General features: G+C 37.8%; 2 protein-coding genes across 3 annotated transcripts in view; one reads left to right on the top strand and one right to left on the bottom strand.

Annotated features, from left to right (window-relative positions):
- Positions 1-5,844: 5,844 nt before the first annotated feature.
- On the top strand, positions 5,845-6,889 carry LOC104654533 (olfactory receptor 5K1). Its single transcript, XM_010353735.2, has one exon. The coding sequence runs from the start codon at positions 5,916-5,918 to the stop codon at positions 6,861-6,863; it is 948 nt and encodes a 315-aa protein (XP_010352037.2). The 5' UTR covers positions 5,845-5,915; the 3' UTR covers positions 6,864-6,889.
- Positions 6,890-9,005: 2,116 nt separating this feature from the next.
- Positions 9,006-22,159, bottom strand: part of CLDND1 (claudin domain containing 1) — a 28,191-nt gene continuing 15,037 nt past the window's right edge. For both annotated transcript variants that reach the window (XM_030939992.1, XM_030940000.1), the window contains exon 5: positions 9,006-9,734. In XM_030939992.1, the coding sequence (XP_030795852.1) occupies positions 9,643-9,734 (92 nt within the window). In that variant the 3' untranslated portion in view covers positions 9,006-9,642. The remainder of the gene's footprint in view (positions 9,735-22,159) is intronic.

A 22,159-nucleotide genomic window follows, 5' to 3' on the forward strand; every position in this document is an offset into this window, starting at 1 on the left:
GGCCATTTTCACGATATTGATTCTTCCTATCCATGAGCATGGTATGTTCTTCCATTTGTTTGTGTCCTCTTTGATTTCACTGAGCAGTGGTTTGTAGTTCTCCTTGAAGAGGTCCTTTACATCCCTTGTAAGCTGGATTCCTAGGTATTTGATTCTCTTTGAAGCAATTGTGAATGGAAGTTCATTCCTGATTTGGCTCTCTGCTTGTCTGTTACTGGTGTATAAGAATGCTTGTGATTTTTGCACATTAATTTTGTATCCTGAGACTTTGCTGAAGTTGCTTATCAGCTTAAGGAGATTTTGGGCTGAGACGATGGGGTTTTCTAAATATACAATCATGTCATCTGCAAACAGGGACAATTTGACTTCTTCTTTTCCTAACTGGATACCCTTGATTTCTTTTTCTTGCCTGATTGCCCTAGCCAGAACTTCCAACACTATGTTGAATAGGAGTGGTGAGAGAGGGCATCCCTGTCTTGTGCCAGTTTTCAAAGGGAGGATGTGGAGAAATAGGAACACTTTTACACTGTTGGTGGGATTGTAAACTAGTTCAACCATTATGGAAAACAGTATGGCAATTCCTCAAGGATCTAGAACTAGATGTACCATATGACCCAGCCATCCCACTACTGGGTATATACCCAAATAATTATAAATTATTCTACTACAAAGACACATGCACACGTATGTTTATTGCGGCACTATTCACAGTAGCAAAGACTTGGATTCAACCCAAATGTCCATCTGTGACAGACTGGATTAAGAAAATGTGGCACATATAGACCATGGAATACTATGCAGCCATAAAAAAGGATGAGTTTGCGTCCTTTGTAAGGACATGGATGCAGCTGGAAACCATCATTCTTAGCAAACTATCACAAGAACAGAAAACCAAACACCGCATGTTCTCACTCATAGGTGGGAACTGAACAATGAGATCACTTGGACTCGGGAAGGGGAACATCACGCACTGGGGCCTATCATGGGGAGGGGGGAGGGGGGAGGAGGGAGGGATTGCATCGGGGAGTTATACATGATATAAATGATGAATTGATGGGTGCTGACGAGTTGATGGGTGCAGCACACCAACATGGCATAAGTATACATATGTAACAAACCTGCACGTTATGCACATGTACCCTAGAACTTAAAGTATAATAAAAAAAAAAAACATATGCAATTTTTATGAGCCAATTAAAAATAAATTTAAAAAAATACAGTAAGGTCAGAGCTCCTGAAATAAAATACTATCACTAACCAAAGAAAAAAAAATATGGAGAATGTGTTAATTTCCAACCTCTGCTCACAACAAGCAATCTCCCCTCCAAGGCAACCAATCCTGGCTCACTTGACAATTCCTCCATGAAGCCTTTGCCGACTGCTCCAGTATGAATATTTTCTTCCCACTAAGGATTATATATTCAGATTGATGATAAGGATAAGTGGTATAAACTCAAATGAATGAAAATCAAAATATGGCCCTTAAAATTTGTTTATTAATCAGTTTTTGGCTTATTCTCCAGGTCTCAAAGGATATGTCTAATTAATCCTATTTAGTATGTGTGTAATGTTCAGAAGATTAAGTCTCTTAGGCTGTACCTTGATGTCAATGCCAAATAAATCCTCTTAGAATTATTTTGAACAGTTGGATCATTCTCTACAATGACATAAATATTAACATTGATCTCATTGTACCTATAGTCTCCTAAATGACCAAAAAGATAGTTTAATTGCTGCATCTAATTTAAAAACTAATACCAGGCAACCAGATGGTCTCTATAAAACTCTTATCAGGAAAATCGAGGTGAGAATTTAACACTTATTATTGCTTAAAAAAATTGATATCCTGAAACATTTTTTCTTTGAGTTATTTATGGTTTTCTTTTTCCTTACATTTCTAATTTTTCAATTTTTTAAGATTCTTATATTCTTTTTCTAAATCTAAAGTCTATTGTGTAAACTCTAGACAATTTACTATAATTCATTTGTATCACTTATGAATCCAAGAGGAGCCTACATTGATTCAAAAATAAATAAGAGCACACTTTTGTAGTAATAACAGAATACATTAGGGAAGATGTTTAAACTTTTAAAAATGAGGTAACCTCTACAATGAAATAGTGTTGAAAATGTATTGTGCATTCCCTATGTATTAAAAAAACATATGAGCAAGGACTATAATTTCAAACCAATCTTTTAAACCCCCGATGTAATTTTAGGGAGTGTTCTTGTTTCTCTTTTGATTCTTAGAGAAATCAAATACCAATATAAACCTTATATCTGTTTAATTTACTATAATCAACCGAGAAAACTGACGGAAATCTTATGTTATGTGACTTTAAACTGGCAAGGGTAACTAGTTAAGGAAAAGTATTCAAATTCTATTTATATACATTTCAAAGTTCATTTTAAAATATTGTTTCTAAAGATATCATTCCCCCAAATAATCTGATATTTAAAAGTCAGCAATATTTTCAGGAAACTAAAATAGAAGAGGTCTTTCTATGTCTCTCCAAAACATTTTCTCTGTTCCTGAAATTTGGTGTGTACTTGTGGTCACTTACTATCCAGAAAATTATCAATTTGTAAATGTCTAGAACAGTCTCAACTATCTTTTAAAGAAAGTAACATAAAACAGGCATTCAATACCAGTGCATGCATACATGTTTCCAAAAGCAACTATAATAAATGAAGGTAGATTGAAATAAAACATGCCCCAACAGATTAGAACTCCATGTTTAAGGACCTACCTAAGGGGTTAGTAATGGAAGTTTTAAAAAATCCTCAAATTTTAACAAATGTGATCTAGAATCTATTCCAAATAGAATCTAGGAATACCATAAAATCATGATGTTCAAAAGAGCAAAAGTTGACACTAAGGTGATACTGCTTTCATAGGTAAAGGATCATAAGAATGCATTACCACCAGATGTGAACATCTCCCTGAATGTTTTGAGATACATGCAAGACTGTCAGCAAATAATTATTATAACTACCAATGTCATCGTCATGAGAATGAAGCAGGCACTTGTTCAGTAAGTGCTTTGTGATGTTCTCCACTGTAGATTTCTAAAGTGCAGAAAACATTAGTTGAATCCCCAATGATTTTTATGGATTTATCGAAGTATAAAGCATAGCAGTTCTAAGGGTACTTAATTTTATGTACTTAAAAAATATCGTTTTCTGAATATGAGGAATAATTATTATAAAAATTTTAAATAGAGAAAAATATAAAGAGGAAAAAATGACCAATAATTTTTATACATAGCAAAAACTAGTAAAAACATTTTGATGTGCTTCTCTACTACCTTCTGTTACATTTACATGTAAATATTTGTTTGGAAATTCAGGTTATACTGCATGTAAAACCTTTTATTTTGTTTTTATTCAATATTTTGTGTCTGTTTTATTTTAATAAATATTCTAGCTAAATACCATTTAAAATATTTGACAGTATACATTTATACGGATGATTCACATTTATTTAATCATAGTGGTTAACTAAACGGTTACCATTTAGGTGTTCAAATTTTTCACTATTATGAATGAGATTACAATGAACATCATTATATGTACATATTTTCTGAAGTTTTAGTTATTTCTTTTTGACAGATTTATTTTTACTGGTTAAAAGGTATGAACCTTAAAAAATTTTTAATCTATTACCAAATTATTTTCTAATGAGTACACCAATTTATACATTTACCAGGAATGCAATTAGGTTGCCATTTTACTGTATCCTAGATAACACTCAATATTGTCAGTTTTTTTAAACTCTTATTTTCATAGACAAAATAAATACAGCTTCACAGGTGTTTTTGAAGGATGTTTCTCTGATTAGTAATAAAATCAAACATTTTTAATTTATTAAAAAAGTTTTTTTTCTGGCAGGGCACGGTGGCTCACACCTGTAATCCCAGCACTTTGGGAAGCCGAGGCGGGCGGATCACAAGGTCAGAAGATCTAGACCATCCTGGAAAACAGAGTGAAACCCCGTCTCTACTAGAAATACAAAAAATTAGCCGGGCGAGGTGGCGGCGCCTGTAGTTCCAGCTACTCGGGAGGCTGAGGCAGGAGAATGGCGTGAACCCGGGAGGCAGAGCTTGCAGTGAGCCGAGATTGCGCCACTGCAATCCAGCCTGGGCGACAGAGCGAGACTCCGTCTCAAAAAAAAGAAGAAAAAGAAAAAGAAAAAAGGTTATTTTCTTTGAGATTTTTCTATTCCTGAGCTTTACCGATTTTCTAGTAATTATTCCTAGTCACTTGTATGAGATTTTTATAGAACAAAGGTACAGAAACTTTATCAAATTTGCTGCAGATAATCTCCCAGTTTTTGTTTGACATTTTATTTTATTCATAATTTTTCGATATGTAGTTAGACAATTGAATGTATTTTTAACTCTTAGGATTTCTCCAACTGCTCTTAATAGCGTTAATTTCTTTATGCACATAAGTAGTTTTACTCATAGTATCATTAGTAACATGGGAGGCTTTTTTGTTTTGGTTTGGTTTATTTGAGACAGGGCCTCGCTGTGTCACCCAGATTGGAGTGCAGTGATGCTATCATGGCTCACTGCAACCCCCATCTCTCAGGCACAATGAATCCTCTCACCTCAGCTTCCCCAGTAGCTGGCACTGCAGAAGCATATCACCATGCCCTGGTAATTTTATATACTTTTTTTCTCTCTCTCTTTTTTTTTTTTTTTTTTTTTTTTGTAGAGACAGGGCCTCATTATGTTGCCCAGGCTGGTCTGGAACTCCTGGATTCAAGTGATCCTCCCTCCTCAGCCTCCCAAAATGCTGGAATTACAGGCATAAGTCAGCCACTGTACTGGCCCAACTTTCTAAATACAGCCTTTTGTTATTTGTCCCACCTTCCATCCATGACACTTTTACTCCCCAACTCCCAGGAATATAAGTATCTTGTAAATATTCCCCTTTCCCCCAGAGCATCTTATTTTTAAGTGTATATTCCACTAGTATTGAAGATAGTAATTTGCTAGAAATAAGCTAATGAAAATAGTATTTTAAAAATATTTTTATTGGGGTAAATTATACACAACATGAAATTTATCATTTTAGTCAGATTTAAGTGTATAGTTCAGTGGTATTAAGTGCATTAATATTGTTGTGCAATGATCACCATCATTTATCTCTAGAACTTTTTCATCTTTTTTTTCATCTTCCCAAACAGAAACACTGTACCCATTAAACAACAGCTCCCTGTAGAGCCCTTCCCCTGGCAACTACCATTCAACTTTCTGTCACTATAAATCTGACTGCTCTAGCTTTCTCATGTAACTGGAAGCATACAGTATTTGTCCTTTTCTGTCTGGCTTATTTCAGTCAGCATTATGTCATCAAGGTTAATCCATGTTGTAACATGTATGAGAATTTCAATCCTTTTTAAGACTGAATAATATTCCACCACAATTTATTTATCCATTCATTTGTCCACGAACATTTGGTTTTTTTTTTGGCTACTGAGAGTAATGCTGCTGTTAACAAAAATAATCTTTTAAACACATTGTTAATCACTACATATACAAACATTGAAATTGTGAACACTGGTACCAATTACTGGCACTTAAATTATGAATCAGCTTTACCTATCCTATATAGGGAAGTTTTGTGCTCTGCGTATTTCTCTCAAGACCTCAAAAGCCATCTTTGTGCACCCAATCAGATATTTTTTTTCAAAATATGCTAGAAACATGTTCAACCAGTAGCCACAAATATAGTAGCCTCAGGAGATTCATTCTCACCGTGCATTGGGCACGCACCAAATTCCAAGCAACATGAGGAAGCATTGTGGAAGATGTTCTCCTTCTTTTAAGCCAAAGAGACCTCAATAATTGTGGCATATTATAAATTAGTGCCTTATTTCTCCACCGTTTTTTTCAGAGAGGTCAGGAATGGCTGAAGAAAATCATACCATGAAAAATGAGTTTATCCTCACAGGATTTACAGATCACCCAGAGCTGAAGACTCTGCTGTTTGTGGTGTTCTTTGCCATCTATCTGATCACCATGGTGGGGAATATTGGTATGGTGGCACTGATATTTACACACCGTCGACTTCACACACCAATGTACATCTTTCTGGGAAACCTGGCTCTTGTGGATTCTTGCTGTGCCTGTGCCATTACCCCCAAAATGTTAGAGAACTTCTTTTCTGAGGACAAAAGGATTTCCCTCTCTGAATGTACAGTACAGTTTTATTTTCTCTGCACTGTGGAAACTGCAGACTGCTTTCTTCTGGCAGCAATGGCCTATGACCGCTATGTGGCTATATGCAGCCCACTGCAGTACCACATCATGATGTCCAGGAAACTCTGCATTCAGATGACCACAGGGGCCTTCATAGCTGGAAACCTGCATTCCATGATTCATGTAGGGCTTGTATTTAGGTTAGTTTTCTGTGGATCGAATCACATCAACCACTTTTACTGTGATATTCTTCCCTTGTATAGACTCTCCTGTGTTGACCCTTTCATCAATGAACTGGTTCTATTCATCTTCTCAGGTTCAGTTCAAGTCTTTACCATAGGTAGTGTCTTAATATCTTATCTCTATATTCTTCTTACTATTTTCAGAATGAAATCCAAAGAGGGAAGGGCCAAAGCCTTTTCTACCTGTGCATCCCACTTTTCATCAGTTTCATTGTTCTATGGATCTCTTTTCTTCATGTACGTTAGACCAAATTTGCTTGAAGAAGGGGATAAAGATATACCAGCTGCCATTTTATTTACAATAGTAGTTCCCTTACTGAATCCTTTCATTTATAGTCTGAGAAACAAGGAAGTAATAAGTGTCTTAAGAAAAATTCTGCTGAAAATAAAATCTCAAAGTGTGAACAAATGACATCTATCCTAGCTTAATGGTTTAACGCTCAAAAACCTTCTAAATAAAATTACACAGAGGAAGTGTACTAATTGTATACAAAATATTAAAACATGTCAAAATGCAATCAAATTAAGCAGAAATATGTGACAGAGAAAATTCATGGAAAGGAGTGAATTGTGCTAAATCTTTACTCAGAATTTAAAAGCACATCCAGACATTGAATTCATTCAAGCAGCAATGTAGAATGCCACCATGCCTATAGACTATGTTAGTAACAATTATGATTAACACCCAAAACAACAGCAAAACTACAGGTTACAAATATAAAAGGCTATTCCATTTACAAAGTGGGCTTTGATAACCAGCCCATTCTAATAGCTTACAATATGAGCATTACAGTTAAGTGTTTAAGAGCATGTGAACAGTCAACCAATGAAATTACTTACATCCATGAGCAACAAAAATGGCAAGTGGATTTTGAGAAAGAAAATGTAATCGTGTGTGGGGGACATTATCGTAGTTAGAATGGGGTAGTCAGGAAATGATTGTGCCCAAAAAAAGTGAGTGTTGTATTTCCAAATTGAAGTTGTTGTTAAATGATTTAAACATTTAAATAATTAAAATCAGAATGTCAAATTTCAAGATAGGTTACATTAAGTTTTATTTACTCCAAAATCTGCATGCATAAAGATATCATATCATAAAGTTCTAGACAAACAGTTCAAGCTTCATATAGATCTGAAGAGCCTTCATTGTCAGTGAGTTAGGCTAAACTTCTCTGTGCCACTTCCTGAGAGGTGAGGAAGGGGTTAAACAATGGAGACACAACCTTTTGGTATATTATATATAGACATGTCAAAAAGTATGATTGTTGAACTGTAGGCAGGGCTTATCTCAAATACTTTCTTTTATTCCTTCACCACTGCAAAACTTAAAGTTGTTTAATATGGATAGAACCTAATAATCTTATGTGACATCATAAAGAAATACTTTCCAATTATTCACTCTATATATGTTTATTGAGATTGTTATGCGTGAGCACTGTTCTAGATGTTAAGACATATTAATGACCAAGACACCACTCTTTTCATCTTCTTAAATAATGGAACATTGGTATTATTTTAATTACTAACTTCTGGAACAAGGAGGACCCGTAACAGGTAACAGAAAAATTCTCCCTTCCACCTCCTCTCTTGATGCTCTGTGGTCACATCTAAATTTTCAGAAGGCAATTGTCAGGTTGCAGTGGGTCTCAAGCTAGCCAGCCACCAGAGGCTGGCATCACATGGAAAATCAGCATGCTGAGTCTATATAGAGAAAGGAGCAGAAAACAGATATATTTTCTAGATAGAATTCCCTAAACCATGAATGCAAAACTATAAAAATATAGTGTATATTTGTAACCTCCAAGAAAACCTATCCTAGTTCATTCCAGTTATACTCAGACATTTCAGTATTTCCTTGCCTGTTTCAAATTTAAACCCCATCAATTGAGTTTTTGCTTAATTTACTTCCATCAGCATCACCAAATGGATTTGAATACTTACTATGTGTCCATCCTGTGCTAAGCTGTATATACACATTATTACCTCATTTAACCCTCATAAATCCTGTGAGAGAACTACAATTATTATCCCATGTGACAGGTGAGAATATGAAGGGCAGTATGGTTGAGTCACTTGTTCAATGACCCACAGGAGTCTGCATGACCTGAATCCCAGGCTGCCTAACTACAAAAACTACATTCTCAATTATTACATAAGAAATCACAAAAGGTCACCCAGATATTGCACAGAATTATGTATCCCACGCAATGCAGAACAGCATAGTGTTCTTTGGAAAATTAATTTTAACAGATTTAAAATTCAGGAGAATATTTATTAAAAATTTTTATAAAAGCAAAATTTGACTTTTCTTGAAAAACTGGCAACAATTCTTATGTCACCTCCCTGGCCCCTCTGAACATTTAAATTTAAAACTTTGCATTAAAAACTACTGCCTCTCATCATACTTCATTATTTCAGGGCTTACTTACAATAAAAATATTTACCAAGTTGTAGTTGTGAATTATAAAATATGCTAACTTGAACAATTTCTCAATGTTTCAGCTTATCTTTTATAGTGAAAACATTTAAAAAAAGAAATGACCAAAAAGTTCCGAAGGGATAATTTATTAATTCGTTTGCAGTCACATGTAGTGGGTTAAGAAAAAGCAAAAATAACAATAAACAAATAAGCTAAATACAGAATGTATTGGGCACCTAATAAAATGGTGGTGTGCTTTTGGGGTGTGTATTTCTGCTAGATGGCTTTTCACTATGCATTAAGTATGCAATGTAGGATTCAACTAGTACCAGGAGGAAAGATGGGAAATTTTGACCTGTTTGTTATACACCAGAGGAGAAAAATTGGGAAGAAATACTCAACCTACAAGAAATATAAATAGATTTAACCAGAAAAAGCTTTACATTTTAAATGCCTGCATTGACTTCTTCCCTGGTTTCTTGAGTCCAACTAGGTCAATTTTATAGTAAGGGCCCCGACTTTCATCTTCTCAGAGATTGCATCTGTTGGTTACATCGTCCATGAGTGGAAAATTTACAGTTCAAAGAAAAAATAATGGTTTGGAGATCATATTCACTGGGGAAGAAATGAAGATGAAAAGAAGGATGCAGTTCATTTTAAGTTCTGAGGGTGGAAGTAGATTTCAGGGCGATTTCAGGGAAGTAGATTTGTCTTTTCCTCCGGGGAATAATCAGATTTCTTCCCAAATCCCTACAACCTTTTTCCTCTTCTCCTACTTGGGCTTCCCTGTTTGCACGCATGCGTGTGCAGGAATGGCTGTGTGCTTCGACTCAGCTCCAGCTGGAATCATGCTCTCCTTTGTGACTGTTGGACAAATTCAACAGTACAAAAATACAATTGATGACTTGATGAAAGCGCTGCACCTTCAAGCCATAGATGCAGCCTTTTTGTCAAGTCATCAACTGCATTTTTGTACTGAGGTTAACAAAAAAAGAGATAAAATATTAATTGTTCCTTTAAACTTTAAGAAAACTTTAAAAGAAAAAAATAAGCCAAATACATTATTTTAAAAAAGAAAATCTTATACAGTAAACAGTTAACTGTTGAGCTGTACATTCTTTATAAAAAAATTATTCAGTTTTACTGAGCAGGAGATATAGGTATGAACTTGATAGAAATATGGTAGAACAATAATCAATATAATTCATTTTAAGTAAATACATTTTACTAAATATGGTTATTGACCAACCCTTTTATTAACTATAAACTTGCCGTTTTATTTGGTTTGAATTAGTTTCATCTCTGCATTATAATTTTATGTTTTGTTTATGTTGATGAATCAACATCAATCCCAGGGAACAGAGAGAACAAATACCAGTTAGTCCTGTTTAAGGTGTTAACAATAAAGGTACCTCCATTTTCATAAAGGAAAGAAAGCCAAATACTAATGTAGGACAGCATGTATTATCAAATCAGTGTGATAACTTTGGAGAAATGAGTCATATACTGATATAACTTATAGGTCTATTTTGTTTGATGCTCCCTTTGGAAGATCAGGATAAAATAATACTTATGAAATGAAGGAAAACTGACTGAGACAAAAGTCACAAAATTTCTACTGGGAGAACTTACTTAAGATTGTTTTAAACTTACTGGAGATTGTTTTAAACATGACTTTATACAGAGATATGTATCTATGTGGAACTAGTTCTTCAAAAAACCAGAGAATTAACGTGAGAAAAGTAAACAACAGCCTTTTGGCTATGATGCCCTGATGGGCATGTTAGGACATTCTAACCTGAATGCAGGTGTTGGAGCTTACTGGTATACCATTTAAGATGGGCAGTCAGGGGTTGGGAGGAAACATGTTTTGAATGTTTGCAATCAATCTGAATATAGACTAAATGAGTTACTCTAGGTTACCACAAGTGGGGATAACAGGGCAGGGAAAATTTATTTACTCATGCCTGGAAGGCAAATATGTATAGACTAACCCGATGTGTAGGTCAAGTAATGTAATATGAGGGGCACCTAAACTATTCTAGTCAAAATACTTCTCCAACTCTATAGCAAGTACATATTCTACTATTAGAATACTAAATTGAGGCAAACATGATGGATAGATTTTATCTTTCCTGCCAAATGAGTAAGAGGACGATTCATGGGACACAGAAATGAAATGCGTTATGCTTCCATATTTTTTAGAAATTATTTATTTTGAAAACAAATGTGGTGGCACATATTCCATGTTATTTGTGAGGGGAGGGGTGCAGTCTGTGTCTCAGAATCTATTAAATGCATGACATCAGCTGAAGCGTTCAGCACTATATTAAGAAAGAAAGGCAAGCAAGTAAGAAGCATGAAAGATGGGACCCGCAGCAAGATGGCCGAATAGGAACAGCTCCAGTCTCCAGCTCCCAGCGTGAGAGACACAGAAGACAGATGATTTCTGCATTTTCAACTGAGGTACCGGGTTCATCTCATTGGGGAGTGCTGGACAATTGGTGCTGGTCAGCTGGTGCAGCCCGACCAGCGAGAGCTGAAGCAGGGCCAGGCATTGCCTCACCTGAGAAGTACAAAGGGGAAGGGAATCCCTTTTCCTAGCCAGGGGAACTGAGACACACAACACCTGGAAAACTGGGTAACTCCCACCATAACACTACGCTCTACCAAGGGTCTTAGCAAATGGCACACCAGGAGATTATATCCCACACCTGGCCAGGAGGGTCCCACAACCACTGAGCCTCCCTCATTGCTAGCACAGCAGTCTGAGATCTAACTGCAAGGCAGCAGTGAGCCTGGAGGAGGGGTGCCTGCCATTGCTGAGGCTTAAGTAGGTAAACAAAGCCCCCAGGAAGCTCGAACTGGGTGGAACCCACAGCAGCTCAAGGAGGCCTGCATGTCTCTGTAGACTCCACCTCTGGGGACAGGGCACAGCTAAACAAAAAGCAGCAGAAACCTCTGCAGATGCAAATGACCCTGTCTGACAGCTTTGAAGAGAGCAGTGGATCTCCCAATATGGAGGTTGAGATCTGAGAACGGACAGACTGCCTGCTCAAGTGGGTCCCTGACCCCTGAGTAGCCTAACTGGGAGACATCCCCCAATAGGTGCAGACCGACACCCCACACCTCAAACGGCAGGGTACACCCCTAGACGAAGCTTCCAGAGCAAGAATCAGACAAGAACACTCACTGTTCAGCAATATTCTATCTTCTGCAGCCTCTGCTGCTGATATCCAGGCAAACAGCGTCTGGAGTGGACCTCAAGCAATCTCCAACAGACCTACAGCTGAGGGTCCTGACTGTTAGAAGGAAAACTAACAAACAGAAAGGACACCCACACCAAAACCCCATCAGTACATCACCATCATCAAAGACTAAAGGCAGATAAAACCACAAAGATGGGGAAAAAGCAGGGCAGAAAAGCTGGAAATTCAAAAAATAAGAGTGCATCTCCCTCTCCAAAGGAACGCAGCTCATTGCCAGCAACAGATCAAAGATGGACGGAGAATGACTTTGACGAGCTGAGAGAAGAAGGCTTCGGTCCAACTAACTTCTCAGAGCTAAAGGAGGAATTACGTACCCAGTGTAAAGGAACCAAAAATCTTGAAAAAAGAATGGAAGAATGGATAACTAGAATAATCAATGCAGAGAAGGCCATAAACGAACTGATAGAGATGAAAACCATGACACGAGAAATACGTGACAAATGTACAAGCTTCAGTAACCAACTCGATCAACTGGAAGAAAGAGTATCAGCGATTGAGGATCAAATGAATGAAATGAAGTGAGAAGAGAAGTCTAAAGAAAAAAGAGGAAAAAGAAATAAACAAAGCCTGCAAGAAGTATGGGATTATGTGAAAAGACCACATCTACATCTGATTGGGGTGCCTGAAAGTGAGGGAGAAAATGGAACCAAGTTGGAAAACACTCTTCAGGATGTCATCCAGGAGAACTTCCCCAGTCTAGTAAGGCAGGCCAACATTCAAATTCAGGAAATACAGAGAACGCCACAAAGATCCTCCTCGAGATGAGCAACTCCAAGACACATAATTGTCAGATTCACCAAAGTTGAAATGAAAGAAAAATGTTAAGGGCAGCCAGAGAGAAAGGTCGGGTTACACACAAAGGGAAGCATATCAGACTAACAGCAGATCTCTCATCAGAAACTCTCCAAGCCAGAAGAGAGTGGGGGCCAATATTCAACGTTCTTAAAGAAAAGAATTTTCAACCCAGAATTTCATATCCAGCCAAACTAAGTTTCATAAGTGAAGGAGAAATAAAATCCGTTACAGACAAGCAAATGCTGAGAGATTTTGTCACCACCAGGCCTGCCTTACAAGAGACCCTGAAGGAAGCACTGAATATGGAAAGGAACAACCAGTACCAGCTATTGCAAAAACATGCCAAAATGTAAAGACCATTGATGCTAGGAAGAAACTGCATCAACTAATGAGCAAAATGACCAGCTAATATCACAATGACAGGATCAAGTTCACACATAACAATATTAACCTTAAATGTAAATGGACTAAATGGTCCAATTAAAAATCACAGACTGGCTAATTGGATAGAGTCAAGACCCATCAGTTTGCTGTATTCAGGAGACCCATCTCACATGCAGAGACACACATAGGCTCAAAATAAAGGGATGGAGGAAGATCTACCAAGCAAATGGAAAACAAAAAAAAGCAGGGTTTGCAATCCTAGTCTCTGATAAAACAGACTTTAAACCATCAAAGATCAAAAGAGACAAAGAAGGCCATTGCATAATGGTAAAGGGATCAATTCATCAGGAAGAACTAACTATCCTAAATATATATGCACCCAATACAGGAGCACCCAGATTCATAAAGCAAGTCCTTAGAGACTTACAAAGAGACTTAGACTCCCATACAATAATAATGGGAGACTTTAACACCCCACGGTCAACATTAGACAGATCAATGAGACAGAAAGTTAACAAGGATATCCAGGAATTGAACTCAACTCTGCACCAAGCAGACCTAATAGACATCTACAGAACTCTCCACCCCAAATCAACAGAATATACATTCTTCTCAGCACCACATCACACTTATTCCAAAATTGACCACATAGTTGGAAGTAAAGCACTCCTCAGCAAATGCAAAAGAACAGAAATTATAACAAACTGTCTCTCAGACCACAGTGCAATCAAACTAGAACTCAGGACTAAGAAACTCAATCAAAACCGCTCAATTGCATGGAAACTGAACAACCTGCTCCTGAATGACTACTGGGTACATAACAAAATGAAGGCAGAAATAAAGATGTTCTTTGAAACTGTTGAGAACAAAGATACAACATACCAAAATCTCTGGGACACATTTAAAGCAGTGTGTAGAGGGAAATGTATAGCACTCAATGCCCACAAGAGAAAGCTGGGAAAGATCTAAAATTGACACCCTAACATCACAGTTAAAAGAACTAGAGAAGCAAGAGCAAACACATTCAAAAGCTAGCAGAAGGCAAGAAATAACTAAGATCAGAGCAGAACTGAAGGAGACAGAGACACAAAAAACCCTCCAAAAAAATCAATGAAGCCAGGAGCTGGTTTTTTGAAAAGATCAACAAAATTGATAGACCGCTAGCAAGACTAATAAAGAAGAAAAGAGAGAAGAATCAAACAGATGCAACAAAAAATGATAAAGGGGATATCACCATTGACCCCACAGAAATACAAACTACCATCACAGAATACTATAAATGCCTCTATGCAAATAAACTAGAAAACCTAGAAGAAATGGATAATTTCCTGGACACTTACACTCTCCCAAGACTAAACCAGGAATAAGTTGAATCCCTGAATAGACCAATAGCAGGCCCTGAAATTGAGGCAATAATTAATAGCCTACCAACCAAAAAAAGTCCAGGACCAGATGGATTCACAGCTGAATTCTACCAGAGGTACAAGGAGGAGCTGGTACCATTCCTTCTGAAACTATTCCAATGAATAGAAAAAGAGGGAATCCTCCCCTAACTCATTTTATGAGGCCAATATCATCCTGATACCAAAGCCTGGCAGAGATACAACAAACAAAGATAATTTTAGACCAATATCCCTGATGAGCATTGAGGCAAAATTCCTCAATAAAATACTGGCAAACCGAATCCAGCAGCACATCAAAAAGTTTATCCACCATGATCAAGTGGGCTTCATCCCTGGGATGCAAGGTTGGTTCAACATACGCAAATCAATAAACGTAATCCAGCATATAAACAGAACCAAAGACAAAAACCACATGATTATCTCAATAGATGCAGAAAAGGCTTTTGACAAAATTCAACAGCCCTTCGTGCTAAAAAACTCTCAATAAATTTGGTATTGATGGAATGTATCTCAAAATAATAAGAGCTATTTATGACAAACCCACAACCAATATCATACTGAATGGGCAAAAACTGGAAGCATTCCCTTTGAAAACTGGCACAAGACAGGGATGCCCTCTCTCACCACTCCTATTCAACATAGTGTTGGAAGTTCTGGCTAGGGCAATCAGGCAAGAGAAAGAAATCAAGGGTATTCAGTTAGGAAAAGAAGACATCAAATTGTCCCTGTTTGCAGATGACATGATTGTATATTTAGAAAACCCCATCATCTCAGCCCAAAATCTCCTTAAGCTGACAAGCAACTTCAGCAAAGTCTCAGGGTACAAAATCAATGTGCAAAAATCACAAGCATTCTTATACACCAGTAACAGACAAACAGAGAGCCAAATCATGAATGAACTCCCATTCACAATAGCTTAAAAGAGAATAAAATACCTAGGAATCCAACTTACAAGGGATGTAAAGGACCTCTTCAAGGAGAACTACAAACCACTGCTCAACAAAATAAAAGAGCACACAAACAAATGGAAGAACATACCATGCTCATGGATAGGAAGAATCAATATCATGAAAATGGCCATACTGCCCAAGGTAATTTATAGATTCAATGCCATCCCCATCAAGCTACCAATGACTTTCTTCACAGAATTGGAAAAATCTGCTTTAAAGTTCATATGGAACCAAAAAAGACCCCACATTGCCAAGACAATCCTAAGTCAAAAGAACAAAGCTGGAGGCATCACGCTACCTGACTTCAAACTATACTACAAGGCTGCAGTAACCAAAACAGCATGGTACTGGTATCAAAACAGAGATATAGACGAATGGAACAGAACAGAGTCCTCAGAAATAATACCACACATCTACAGCCATCTGATCTTTGACAAACCTGAGAAAAACAAGAAATGGGGAAAGGATTCCCTATTTAATAAAGGGTGCTGGGAAAATTGGCTAGCCATAAGTAGAAAGCTGAAACTGGATCCTTTTCTTACTCCTTATACGAAGATTAATTCAAGATGGATTAGAGACTTAAATGTTAGACCTAATACCATAAAAACCCTAGAAGAAAACCTAGCTAATATCATTCAGGACATAGGCATGGGCAAGGACTTCATTTCTAAAACACCAAAAGCAAGGGCAACAAAAGCCAAAATTGACAAATGGGATCTAATTAAACTAAAGAGCTTCTGCACAGCAAAAGAAACTACCATCAGAGTGAACAGGCAACCTACAGAATGGGAGAAAATTTTTGCAATCTACTCATCTGACAAGGGGCTAATATCCAGAACCTACAACGAACTCAAACAAATTTACAAGAAAAAAACAAACAACCCCATCAAAAAGTGGGCAAAGGATATGAACAGACATTTCTCAAAAGAAGACATGCATACAGCCAACAGACACATGAAAAAATGCTCATCATCACTGGCTATCAGAGAAATGCAAATCAAAACCACAATGAAATACCATCTCACACCAGTTAGAATGGCAATCATTAAAAACTCAGGAAACAACAGGTGGTGGAGAGGATGTGGAGAAACAGGAACATTTTACACTGTTGGTGGGATTGTAAACTTGTTCAACCATTGTGGAAAACAATATGGGGATTCATTCCTCAGGGATTTAGAACTAGAAATACCATATGACCCAGCCATCCCATTAGTGGGGATATACCCAAAGGATTATAAATTATGCTGGCTGCTATAAAGACACATGTACACGTATGTTTATTGCAGCACTTTTCACAATAGCAAAGACTTGGAATCAACCCAAATGTCCATCAGTGATAGACTGGATTAAGAAAATGTGGCACATATACACCATGGAATACTATGCAGCCATAAAAAAAGGATGAGTTTGTGTCCTTTGTAGGGACATGGATGCAGCTGGAAACCATCGTTCTCAGCAAACTAGCACAAGAACAGAAAACCAAACACCGCATGTTCTCACTCATAGGTGGAAATTGAACAATGAGATCACTTGGACTCGGGAAGGGGAACATCACACACCAGGGCCTATTATGGGGAGGGGGGAGAGGGGAGGAATTGCATTGGGAGTTATACCTGATGTAAATGACGAGCTGATGGGTGCTGATGAGTTGATGGGTGCAGCACACCAACATGTCACAAGTATACATATGTAACAAACCTGCATGTTGTGCACATGTACCCTAGAACTTAAAGTATAATAATAATAATAATAAAGAAATGGAAAAAAAAAAAGGAAGCATGAAAGACAAGAAGCAAAAAAGTAAGACTAAGGTCTTGAAAGTTCAAGTGTCAAAATGGCAAAAACTTTGGGAGTTGTGACTCATTGTCTCAGTAGCACACATCAATTAATCTATATTGCTTGCTCTTCAACAAGAAACAGCCCAGATGAATGAGGCACATATCAAGGAAGTCATTAATTCTCAGAGATCAAGACAAGATAATGTCCCAAACTGAGGTTCCTGGAAGACTGGGGGCAGCTGGGTTCACAGGAAGAGGCAGTTCTAAAAGTGGGTGGGAGGAGGACCCTCATACAAGTTCCATTCTTAGTTTTATGTCAACTGAACTAGGAGTGTGACTCTCCAAAAACCCCATTACCTGAGCCCTCTCAGTCTCATACTGTCACACACACACAAAAAGTAAGACTGAAATGTATCATGGTGAGAATTCTTGCAGAGAGGCATGCAATGAGCACCAAAGGGATGAAATCTGGTATAATTTCCTCAGCAATCTGATGGCTGTTCTCGTTTGCTGCTGCTCTTCCTTGCCTCCTCATCCCCTCCTGTAAAGCATGTCTCATTTCATCCCAGCAAAGTATGTATTGAATTAGTTCCTCTTAACATGGTGTATTAGTCCGTTTTCACTCTGCTGATAAAGACATACGCGAGACTGGGCAATTTACAAAAGAAAGACCTTTAATGGACTTAACAGTACCACACGACTGGGGAGGCCTCACAATCATGGCGGAAGGTGAAAGGCACTTCTTATATGGCGATGGCAGCAGCCAGAGAGAGTTTGTGCAGGGAAACTCCCATTTTTAAAACCATCAGATTTGGTGAGACTCATTCACTATCACGAGAACAGTGCAGGAAAGACCTGCCCCCATGATTCTATCACCTGCCATCGGGTTCCTCCCACAACACGTGGGAATTGTGGGAGTTACAATTCAAGACGAGAATTGAGTGGGGACACAGCCAAATCATATCGCTTGGGTAATGATAAAGGGCTACACACACAGTAAAGAGAATTACATAGGCACAATCCCTGCTCATAGAAATGTATCTAATGCAGGCTATTAAAAAACAAAAGAAAATGGTGTAGGATATTTATAGCACATTTAATATAATTGACCAATAGTAAACCTAGTAGAACCTTATCCACAATACTTCCCTTCTCAATGTTTTCTTCTATTTAACTTCATATTTAAATACATAACCCTTATTTAAAGGGAAATTACTATTTTTGAGATAGAAAGATTGATTACTCTCCTTGAGAAAATATATACCAACAAAGTAACTTATTTGTTTAAGGACTGCTAGAAAACAATGAAGCTCAAAATGTAATAATTATGAGTATGACTATGTACTTTTACATTTGAAATATGTGTATTATGGATAACCAAATAATTAGTTCATAGACAACGAAATGCCAGTGGCATAATCTAAATATATTTATTTATTCATCTATCATTCAATAAATACTGAGCATTTTTAAAATACACCACACACTATGAGTAAAGTCAGTCAAGATTTCTTCTGTCATGGGTCTTACAAAAGTCTTGGGAAGAAGATGTTAAACTAAAATCATTACAATTTAATAAATGTTTAAGATTTATGTGCAATTTCTCCTGACATCTCAATTTAGTTTTATCAGAAGCTCCACATTCCAAATTAAGACACCAACTCCTGTGCAGGATTTTCAGAGAGTGGTTTAAAACCCTATCTTGTGACCTTTGATTCATTATCCCCCTCAACTAACTATGAGTCTCGGGAATTAATCAGAATTTGGAGAATTCAGACACAGACATTCTCTAGAACGACTTACGGGCTTTCCTCTAGTCCCACCCATTGCAATGAGGAAGCTTGTCTCTGCTCACTCTACTTACCCAATTGAGAGGGTCTTTACTCAGAGAGTTTGATACATGTCCCCTGGAGTTTTGGAAACCCATGGAAGAATATATGACTCCCCTTTGAGGGGTCCAAAGGTGAAAGGGCTTGATTAGACAGCCCTGAAATAGTGAGACCCCAAGGTGAGTTGAGAGAGACCAGCACTCCCACTGTCTAGATATCCATTAATCCTTCATGATTCTTGTGGGTTGAAAGTCTTCCTAAGAGAAGGAGCTGGCCTGGGGCCCTAATAAAAGAGAACTCTTTCTTTTTAAAAAAGTTTTTAGAGACAAGATCTCACTCTGTCACCCAGGCTAAGATCATAGCTCACTGCAGCCTCAAATTTTGGGCTCAAGCGATCCTCCTGCCTTAGCCTCCCCAGTAGCAGGGACAACAGGCATGTGCCACCATGCCTATTTTTTAAATTTTTTGTAGAGACAAAGTCTTGCCATGTTGCTCAGGCTGGTCTTAAACTACTGGCCTCAAGTGATCCTCCTGCCTCAGCCTCCCAAAATGCTGGGATTACAGGCGTGAGCCACTGTGCCCAGACCCAAAGAGAATTCTTCAGTGTGGTCCCAAAAGAGGGGAACCAGCCTGCCAGGAATGGGATTGAGGGGCAGCCCCCTGAAGGACAGATGTTGATTTTACATGTTAGCAAAGCTGCAGTCTGAAGATCTGCAAAAAGTCTCTGAGAAACTCACAGAATGGCTCTAAAAAGAGAAGAGCCGGCATTATGCATGGGCTCTCCATGGCTCCAGGTTCAGATGACAACAGTACCAGCCACAATGGAAATATACTTGCCCTAATCTACTCTTCCACTGGTTTGACCACAGAGAGATCAGAAACAGTCAGTGACTGAGGACAGAGAGAAGAGGCTGAGAAAGCCTCCTCCCCTACTGTGAGCCTCCCAATGACAGGCAAACTGAAGCTAAGGGAGAGAAGAGTTTTAACATTGAATAGTGAGTTTTTATACCTCCCTAATTGAACTGGAGTGTGATTATTAGACTGACTTTTTAGTGCTTCTCTACCTCAAAAGGGGTTACTTCATTAATTTTTTATGTTTTGTTTTGGTAATTTTTTGTAGAGACAAAGGCCAGGCTGCTCTTAAACTCCTGGCCTCAGCCATTCTTTCATCTTAGCCTCCCAAAGAAGTGGAATTATAGGCATGAACCACCATGCCTGGCTAATTAATTATTAAATGACTAAAAACCCTACCTTAGATTTTATGGCAGTATAGAAAAAATGGATCTACAGAGTCTCAAAGGAGCAGTAGCAAGTGGAATCACTCTTATATTTGGACTTAACTGTCTACTGCAGTCAATAAACTACCACATTCAAGAACTTCACAGTGCGATGAAATGTAAGAGAACTAACCTAAAATAGATAATTAGGGAAACTTGATTGAAGTAGCAAATATTACGTTTTGATCTGAAAAATAAGAGTTACCTGCGTAAAAGGAGTGGGATGCAGGAGCGTAAAGGTCAGAAAAAGCTATTCAGAAAAAAGGGGAAAAAAAAACGTGAGAAAGCCTGTGGTAGGAAATGGCATTGCTGCAGATACTGTGGCTGCATAACAAATGACCCCGAAACATAGCAGCGTAAAACAACAATTCATTTTATTTCTATCAGTTCTATAGGTTGATTGGGCTCAGCTAGTTGGTTCTTTATTAGAGTCTCACAAGGATGTAGTAAGATAATAGCTGTGGCTGAAGTCCCCTAAAGGCTCGTTAAGGCTGGACATCCAGGATGGCTCCCGCACATGGCTGGAAATGCTGTTGGCTATCAGCTGGGAGCTTAGCTTGGGATTTCAGCTGGAGCATCTACACAGGACCCCTCCATGTGGCCTGGACTTCACAGCATGGTATCTGGGTTTGGAGTGGGAGTGTTCTATGACTGAGTGTTCCAGAACTGGTTTAAGGACCCATGATCTTTATGACCTCATGAGAAGAGTGTCGTTTCAGGCACATTCTATTGGTCAAAACCACCACAAGCCAGCCTACATTCAAGGGGATGGGAATCTCAATGCAAGACTGATCAAAGGATTTTAAGGCCATGTTTTTAAACTACCATAGTCATGGCCCAATGGAAAAACTAAAAATTCAGTGTGTCTGAAGTATAAAAATTGCCAATGAGTTTTCAGGCCATTTAAAGAGCTTGGAAGCTATCCTTAGAATCATGGGATGAAATTAAAAGATTACTGAGAAATGAGTAATTAGCAAGGATAATGTAGAAGATCGTTAAAATTATTCATGGAGCCAAGAATCTGAGTAATTTCCTGTGGAAAGAAATAAATTATTGCCTGTTAAGAATCTACTTTTAATCAAGACGAGCACCACTATAGTAATCAAGACAGACTGTATAATATTGGGCAGATTTGGGGGTAACCAGGACAGATTAGAAATGTATGGTAAAGTTTCCTCTTGATGAAAAGTTACCTTTTGATGAATGTGCATTTGAAATAAGAGCCATCATCATTTTGAGATTTGTTAAAGTATTTATGTTCCCCTCCATTCATCTCTTAAACTTGTAACTAACAATACTCTGATTTCATTGTAGCATTTTACTTCATAGTTTAAATACAGATTAGGATACATTTATTTCATCAAACTTTGCCAACAGTGGTCAGCTTTGAGTTTTTATCTTCTAACTATGTCATCAAAAATCTTTAAACATTTTCTAGTATAAGCACGTTATATGAAGTGAACAAAAATCACAAAAGCCCATGTGATTGGGTAAAATTGTGGATGTGATATCACAATAGACAAACAACCAAACTCTCTTTCTTCTTCTTCCAGCTCCAGGGCAAGAAGTGGGGGAGGTGTAAATCTCAAAATTACCTTGAAGGA

This window comes from Rhinopithecus roxellana, chromosome 1, assembly GCF_007565055.1.
Source record: "Rhinopithecus roxellana isolate Shanxi Qingling chromosome 1, ASM756505v1, whole genome shotgun sequence".
Classification (NCBI taxonomy): domain Eukaryota; kingdom Metazoa; phylum Chordata; class Mammalia; order Primates; family Cercopithecidae; genus Rhinopithecus; species Rhinopithecus roxellana.